This window comes from Pipra filicauda, unplaced genomic scaffold, assembly GCF_003945595.2.
Source record: "Pipra filicauda isolate LSUMZ 115617 unplaced genomic scaffold, ASM394559v2 scaffold70_size2993248_pilon, whole genome shotgun sequence".
Classification (NCBI taxonomy): Eukaryota; Metazoa; Chordata; class Aves; order Passeriformes; family Pipridae; genus Pipra; species Pipra filicauda.
This window is the reverse complement of record NW_024104876.1, coordinates 942,573-950,254: the sequence shown is the minus strand read 5'-3', so window position 1 is coordinate 950,254 and position 7,682 is coordinate 942,573. Positions and strand designations below refer to the sequence as shown.

Below are 7,682 nucleotides of genomic sequence, written 5' to 3'. Positions count from 1 at the left end.
AAAAGGCAAACTCCTCACACTGACCTGGAACAGGGAATTCTGTGTAGTGAAATCCCAGAGCTGCACATCAGCATAAAATACACCCGTTGCCATGAGGTTACTGCTTCATTCAGTACTTTTGTTGTTGGAGGGGGTGATTCCTCTTCATTCCACACAAGGGGAAAGCTGCTGTGCAAGGAAAAACCAGACTGTAAGAAGAGGATGAAGCAGATCCTCGAGCACAGAGCAGAATCAGGTGAGGGAGGGTCAGGGATATGGTCAAAGCCAAAGCCTTTTCCCTGAGAGCAGGAACCTGTCTGGGAAGGGATGTGTGACCCAAGGGATGGGGAAGTTTGGAGGGCCTGGCCTTGGAACAGCCTCATACAAGAATTTCAGGTTTGACTTTGGAAATTTAATAACTTTAATTTTATAAGAAAAAGATGCAGGTCTGCATAAACATGTTAAAACGTTCCAGTCCCCCTGTTCAGACCCAAACAGAGCTGTTAAAAAACCCCAAACAACACAACTTTAATAGAAATTCACCTGTCAACACCCCAGGTAATTCAGTTTGGCATAAATTATAAACTGAATTCAAAGTAGATAAAAAACCTCATTAATATTTCCTAAAAACGTTGTGGGAGGTGGAAAAGATGGTTTAAGTGCAGCTGGAGAAGTTTGTTCTGTTTCCTGGTGTGTGGAGCTGCTCATCTGCAGCTTCCAGGGAAGAGCTGTGTCCCACTGCAGCAGTGCCACGGTGAGGACTTCCCTGGGCTCATGGAGTGCAGTGAGCCAGCGACAGCTCAGTGTAACACAGTACTTGGAGCAGTGGGTTCTTTGGCTCAAAAAGGCATCCAGGGTGTGGGAACAGCTACTGCTCTTCCCTGGCACATTCCAATGCTCCATCCCCATCTTCTGTAAGAGCAGCTGGAGGAACTGGAGTGTCTTCAGTAAGGTCAGTGGGATCCTGAGTGACCGGGGTGTGCAGCTCCTCTCCTGAGGAACTGGCGGGGAGCTCTGGGGAGGAGAAAAGGGAAAACATGAGCAAACACTTGCTGTGTTTACCTGCTGCTTCCAGCACCAGAATTCCAGCCTGCAGGAAAGGCAACTCAGAGAGAGCCAGTAAGCTGAGCTCCACTGCACCAAGGACAAAGCTATCACAGCTCAGCACAGCAACCAGGGAGAGCAGCGAGGAGCTGAGGAGCTGAACTACAGGAAAATTGTTGAAATTCCAGAGCTGCACAAGGAGCCCCTGCCACGTCCTTTCCCCAGCAGCTGCTCAGGCCCTGCCCTGAGGGTTAGTGCTGACTCAGGTTCTCACCGCTGAGCTGGGCCTGGCTGAGCTGGGCCTGGCTGAGCCCCTGCAGCCTCGCCTGCCTCCTCTCCAGGGCCAGCTGCCTGTTCTTCTTCATCCGCTCCTGCTGCTCCTCTGTGAGAGCTGTGCCAGGCAGGGATTTGGGTTCTTCTGCATTCCCAGAGCAGGAATGTGCATCTTCAGCAGCTGCATCCAGTCCATTGCTTTCCCCTTCTCCTTCTGGGTAAAAATGAGGGGTGGGAGGGGGGAGAGGGACACAAATCAACACTTTAAACCCACTACACACCTATCAAAGTACATTTTCAAAGCATTTCTATGTTCTACATCCTGAAGTTGTATTGGCAGCTGAAGATCACCCCATAGTTTAGTTTGAATGGGTAATTTTCTGCCAAGGTCCACATACCTGATATTCAAAGGATACAAGAATTGCTCATCAGAGACCCCCCCAATAACCAGTGTCTGAGCATAGAGAGGCACAGCTCTGTGTCCTGAGGGAGCTACAGGACCTGTGCCTGAAGGTTCAAAAGAGACAGTAAATCCAGGCAATCCTTACACAAAGGCCAGGAAATGTTCATCCCACCCTATTCATGTGACACTGTCCTTTAGGAAGTGGCAGGAGTAGCTATGGGAATTCCAAACTTTCAAGGCCAGCTTGGATGAGGCTTGGAGCAACCTGGGCTAGTGGAAGGTGTCCCTGCCCACAGCAGGGGGTGGAGCAAGATGAGCTTTAAGGTCCCTCCCAACCCAAACCATTCCAGGATTCTACAAATCAGAGGCTTGAACATTCCCATTGAATACTCAGGTTTGAATTCAGTGTGCTCTGTTATGGAATACTGGAATATTTACTTGTCTGCCAGCACTGAAACATGTCAGTTTAAGGCAGTTTAATCAGACAAGCTTCACCCACCAACAGAGCAGCAGAGCACTCCCAAAGGAGTGCCCAGGGCCTGTGCACCACTTCAGCCTGGGAACAGAACCGTGAGCTGGTTGTTCCCACAACACTCCAGTTCCAGGTTGGATTTCTGGGAGATGCCCACCCAAGGTTTTCAGAGCAGCTGCAGCACCACCCCCAGCTGAGAGCAGCCCAGCAGCACAGAGCCCAGATGTGTGGGACCCTCGCACAGGACGCCTGATGGCTCTGCAGGGCCTGTCGGCAGGACCCACAGTCACTGTGTGTGGCTGCCCAGGGCTGCACCCTTCTCCAGCCAGTGCAGCCCACGGGGAGGGCAGGCCACAGGTCACCAGCTGCCCAAGGAACATCCCACTGGGGACACCAGGTGAACTCATCCACCAGAACTCCATTCCCAGGCACTGGCAGGTCTGGAGTCGGAGCTCCACGTGAGCCCAAAGAGGACAATGGTTTCAAGAGACACTCACGATGGAAGTGTGAAAACCTGCACAGCACCTCAGGAATGATGATGAAATTCTCCATTTCTACTAAAAAAGCTTCTTTCAAACCACCTCTGCTTCCTCTTTTAGTTAAAAAATTGTTTCTGTCTAATCTTTATCTGATCGGAAGAGACTCTTGAAGTACCTACTCGTTAAGTGGCTGGATTTTCATCCCGGGAGAAGAAATACTCCCCAGCAGTGATGTGCCAAAACTGCCAGACCCAGCAGTGCACTGAAGCACTGACAAACATCACAGAGAGCATACCTTCATTATTTTTGTAGTCCTCATGTAAAATAGGAAGATCAAGTCTAATCCTCTTTAGGCAGGTCTGCAAAGGAGAGATTAAATACTGGTATTTCAACTGTAGTGAGTTTTTTTGGTCAACACTGGAAATAAGGGTAAACCCACAGCACTTTTACACTTTATTACTCTGACAAAATACTCTTTTCACTCCATGTCTGTTAGACCCACGTCTGTCAGTGCTGTGGATCGTTTTTCCCAGTCCTACATCCATCCCCCAGCCAGGTGAAGCAAACATTCATCTTCTTTGGCAGGTTCGAACACGAAAAACCAAGCAACAAAACCCCCAAACCCAACCAGTCCCAGCACTCTGAAGCAACTCACTGTGGTTAAAGATGTTCTGAAAATGCTGAAGTCAATTCTCTGAAGTAATAATTCAAATAATAATCCAGTATTTATATCTAAATATAAATACTGGAAAGGGCTTTAAATAGAGAGAAATTAATAATTCTCAGCAGTATGCACAACTTCAGTCTTCTTTCGCTGCATAACTGATCTCCCAAACCAACCTCTTGGACTGTTCCATAGGGCATGACATACCTGGACTTCCTTTTTGTTTCCCAAATTCTCCACTCTGTCAATAAAATCCTCAAACTGCAATTTTGGGAACAGTCTGTGGGCCCAGTGCTCCATATGTTGCATGAGTGTCTTCAGGTCCTCTGCCTACAGCATAAAAAACAACACCCAGCTGCTAAAAGCTGACAAAGGCAGGAGACTGCAGAGGGAAAGGGGACAGCAACACTCCTGAAAACAGGAACTATCTGCAGCTTCAAAGTCTCTTGGAAATTTAAGCAAGATGAACACATGGGTAACTTTTAAGGGCATGCAAGCCAATTCTAGGTTTGGAGTTGAGGAAAACGGTTTTAAGATCAAAAACACGGATTTTTTTAAAGCGTTCACGGTTGGTTTAAAACTTGCAACAACAAAGCCCATGAGAGCATGTTCAAACAGTGCCAGAGAGCTGCCAAGCAGTGTGCTGCCAGTTCTGCCAGGACCAGACTGTCAGCACTCCATCAAAGCCAGAGCAACCCCAGCAAACACAACAAGAGCTCCCCCAGTCTCACCTCGTGCCCTTTGCCCTTGAACTTCACGTTGTCGAACATGTGTCTGAGGGCTGGCAGTCCCCTTTCTGAGGTTAATCTGGTAACAGGGAATGGCAGAAGTTATTTGAAACCTGCTTTCTTCTTTCACTTTGCAAGTAAAAAAGAAAAAAACTCTCAGATTCCTTAAAAAAGCCCAAAGCTCCAGAGCTCTACCTGAAAGAAGTAGGGAATCAGAAGCCATTAAGAGAATGCACAAAATAGGACAAAGATTGCTGCAAGACCCACACCTTTCTGATCTTTCTAATTCACAATACTCGTAGTCCTGGTCCAAGCAGCTTTTTGGTTTTGATTACATGAAAGAGAATTGAATGGTCAGTTCTAGGATCTATACTGGCCACAAAAAACCAGTGTGATGTGTGCCCAGAGCACTCACCTGTGGTATCACTGACTAACCCACCAGTGTATTTAAATCAGTTTTGAAAACTGAAAGCTTGGATTCCTTATTGGTTATAAAGAACTTACACCAGTTTTAGTCATAACAGCAAAGAAAATATAAAACCCCTTTCTATAAAGTTTATCCAGTTTGTATATAAATCAGGTGTGCATATAAAAAGTGTGCTTTATTTAGTGTCTTACAGTCCCCATCATATTGAGGTTTTATTTTGAAGCAGACTTTAATTAAACCAAGAAATCTACGGTTCTATGCCTGAAGCAAAATCAAGATGTTTAGGTGTAAACAACAAATATGTATAAATAATATCTCTTAAAGTTCCAGTCATGTACTAAGTCCCAAGAAGAATTCAAGCAAGTTTGACTAAAACCAGCATTATACAGCAGGCAAGGAATAAAAGGTTCAGACACTGCATCCAAAAGGCACTTTGCCAATCTCTTGACCTGGGACTCAGCAGGGATCACAGGAACCTTCACCATTCTCCCACAGCCAAATTCATCACAAAAAGACACATTCTGTTAAAATTTACCTCTGGGCATCCAGTTTAGGCCTTGGTCTTTTAAGAGCATTCCGTGTGACCACAGCAGAGTCCTTGGTTTGTGTCTGCTGGTTCCCATCTGCATCCAGGGAAGAAAACACATTTTGAGTATATCATTCAATTGACATCAACCAGAATTGCATCATGGACATTTTAAGTTTCTGCCCTACCAAAAAAGCAGCATCACAAGCATTCCATGGTAGGGACAACAGCCCAAAAAAATATCTGCATGCTTCACTCTGCTTCTCCCACAAGACAGAATTTAAACAAATCCTTCTCTGCAAAATATGAAGAATCAACTTTTCTAACATACTAAGCTTCCTGAAAGTGCAACTTTCTCGTTTTAGAACTTTTATATGGCATTTCTGATGAGAAATGTATCGAGAGCAGATCCTGCTTCTAAAGGTCAAGATGCTCAAGTGATCCAGAGGCAGAATTTGACAGGAGTGTCCCAAAGTTTCCACTGAGAGAGATGAAAGGCAGACCTAAACCACCTGCAATGCCCTCAAAAAATAGACAAAGAGGTGATTTTTTTAGGGGTCGGGGTTGGGTGTTCACCTGTATGACCCTCAGCCCAGTCAGCATCGTCTCTTCCAGGAGAGGCAGGAGGTGGGAGAGGTGGGAATGTTTCGTCCTCTGTGTTCTCGTAATCCGGGAGATCAAACAGGTTGTTCTCTAAAGGATCTAACATCGCCACAAAGCAGCTTTTTTTCCACTCCTGCAAAAAAAAACAAAACACCAAAAGCGTTAAAGACAAGCAGCGAGGCTGCCACAGAGGCAGAAAAACACCAATTATATACAGTAAGTCTACAGATTTTTCAAAGGTTTGCCAAGCAGAAATCAGACCGTGACACAAATTAAGCAGCAAACACCGTGCAGAAGGATGACACAACCCAGCCGGATAAAATAAAGGGTTTGTCATGTTTCAACTCGTCAAAGTTACCTGGGAGTGGCAGAAATAAAACAAAACAATTAGATTTGTAACCACAGCGCTTATCCGGGCAGCTGTGTGCCCCTCACATCCCTGATACCGAACATTCCCCAAATTCACAGCTTACTTGGAAACGCGGTCTGGAGGGGGGAGTCCCTTTTCCGGCTCTCAAGCGAAGCTAATTCCAGAGACTGCAAACGAGCGCGGCCGGGGTGAGCCGGTCCCGGCAGGGCTGTGCTCCCCGGGCTCCGGGCACGTTTGTATTTCGAAGGAGAAGCCCTTTCCCGGGCAGATCCCGGCGGGACGGAGGCTCCGCGCGGATCCCGCCGTGAGGAGCCCGGGCCGGGCCGCGAGGGGCCCCCAAGTCCCGCGAGAGCCGCGCGTCTCGCGAGCTCTCGGGAGCGGCGGCTGAGGGGCTTTGGCGCCAAAATGGTGTGGGCGGGGCCGGGCGGCTGAGGGGGCTCCAGGGGTGGGAGAGAGCGATCCTTCCCCGCTCCCTGTGGGATGTGCTATGGAGTCACAGAGTGGGCTGGGGGGAAGGGACAGTGAGGGTGGTCACCTTCCACCCCCCTGCCGTGGGCAGGGACGCCTTGCACTAGACCAGGTTGCTCCAAGCCTTGTCCAACCTGGCGTTGGACACTTCCCATAGGGACGGGGAGGCCACAACCTACCAGTAAATTCCACAAGCCTTATAGCCAAGAATTCCAGCCAGGACAGTCTCACAGCTCAACTGTCAATTCAGAGAACAAAGCAGGCACTTCACTACATAATTTTCATGAACAACCTCTATCAGGGAGCTGAAATTAAGCATTAGGAACATGAAGACACCGTGTGGTTTGGAGAACACACACTACTATGTTACGTGACTGTGCCAAACCCGGGCAACAAGACAAAGTCCTAGGAAACTTCTCCTTGAACCAAGAACACTGCACAGAATCACAGGGAAGATAAATGGAATTCCACAAGTCTCACGGCTCAGTGCACAGGTCAATGTCTGGGCTGACTCCGGGGCAGCCTCATAAAACTTGCAGTTAAAGCAACATCTCCAAAAGATCCAAATTCCCTATAAACACAAAGGAGTCTGTTTTGGAAAAATACACTGCTTTGCAACTCCTGCTTATTTACAATCCTTGCAACGTGTTTGAGGTTCTTTATAAATTACCCTTGTACTTAGGTGGGATATACGACCTGCTCATTTCTAGCATGAATTTTAACATCTGGACATCACAGATTCCCAGACTGGGTTGGGTTGGAAGGGACCTTAAAGACCAGCTCATTCCAGCCCTAATTCCATGGGCAGAGACACCTTCCACCAGCCCAGGTTGCTCCAAGCCCCATCCAATCTGGCCTTGGACACTTCCAGGGATGAGGCATCCACAACTTCTCTGGGCAGCCTGTGCCAGGGCCTCCCCACCCTGAAAGGGAAGAATTTCTTCCCAATATCCCATCTAACCCTGCCCTCTGTCAGTTTGAATCCATTCCCACTTGTCCCGTCACTCCAGGCTCTTCTAAATAGTCTTGCCCCATTTTTCCTGTAAGTTCCCTTCAGGTACTGGAAGGTCACAATTAGGTCACCCTGAAGCTTCTCTTCTCCAGGCTGAACAATCCCAATCTCTCAGCCTTTTCTAGCAGCAGAGCTGCTCCATCCCTCTGATCATTTTGATGGTCCTCTCTGGACTCACTCCAGCAGCTCCATGTCCATTCCCCAGCTGCTGGAGGCAGCTCTGCAGGAGGGTCT

The 7,682-nt window shown here is 47.8% G+C and overlaps 1 protein-coding gene and 1 non-coding gene across 2 annotated transcripts; both read right to left on the bottom strand.

The window, feature by feature from the left end:
- Window positions 1-369: 369 nt before the first annotated feature.
- On the bottom strand, window positions 370-6,320 carry TIPIN (TIMELESS interacting protein). The gene is made up of 8 exons (XM_027714761.2): window positions 6,072-6,320; window positions 5,572-5,731; window positions 5,005-5,092; window positions 4,046-4,121; window positions 3,522-3,644; window positions 2,946-3,009; window positions 1,298-1,510; window positions 370-993 (listed from the first exon to the last, which is right to left on the bottom strand). The coding sequence occupies exons 2-8, from the start codon at window positions 5,702-5,704 to the stop codon at window positions 848-850; spliced, it is 843 nt and encodes a 280-aa protein (XP_027570562.1). The 5' UTR covers window positions 5,705-5,731; window positions 6,072-6,320; the 3' UTR covers window positions 370-847.
- On the bottom strand, window positions 2,394-2,526 carry LOC113984648. Its single transcript, XR_003539578.1, has one exon.
- Window positions 6,321-7,682: the final 1,362 nt, after the last annotated feature.

Coding starts and splice junctions, on each gene's coding strand:
- TIPIN (XM_027714761.2), bottom strand. CDS start 5,704: ATGTTAGATCCTTTAGAGAACAACCTGTTTGATCTCCCGGATTACGAG. Junction 5,093..5,571: donor CTGGGCTGAGGGTCATACAG/GTGAACACCCAA, acceptor CCCTGGATGCAG/ATGGGAACCAGCAGACACAA. Junction 3,010..3,521: donor GAAACAAAAAGGAAGTCCAG/GTATGTCATGCC, acceptor TCTCCTTTGCAG/ACCTGCCTAAAGAGGATTAG.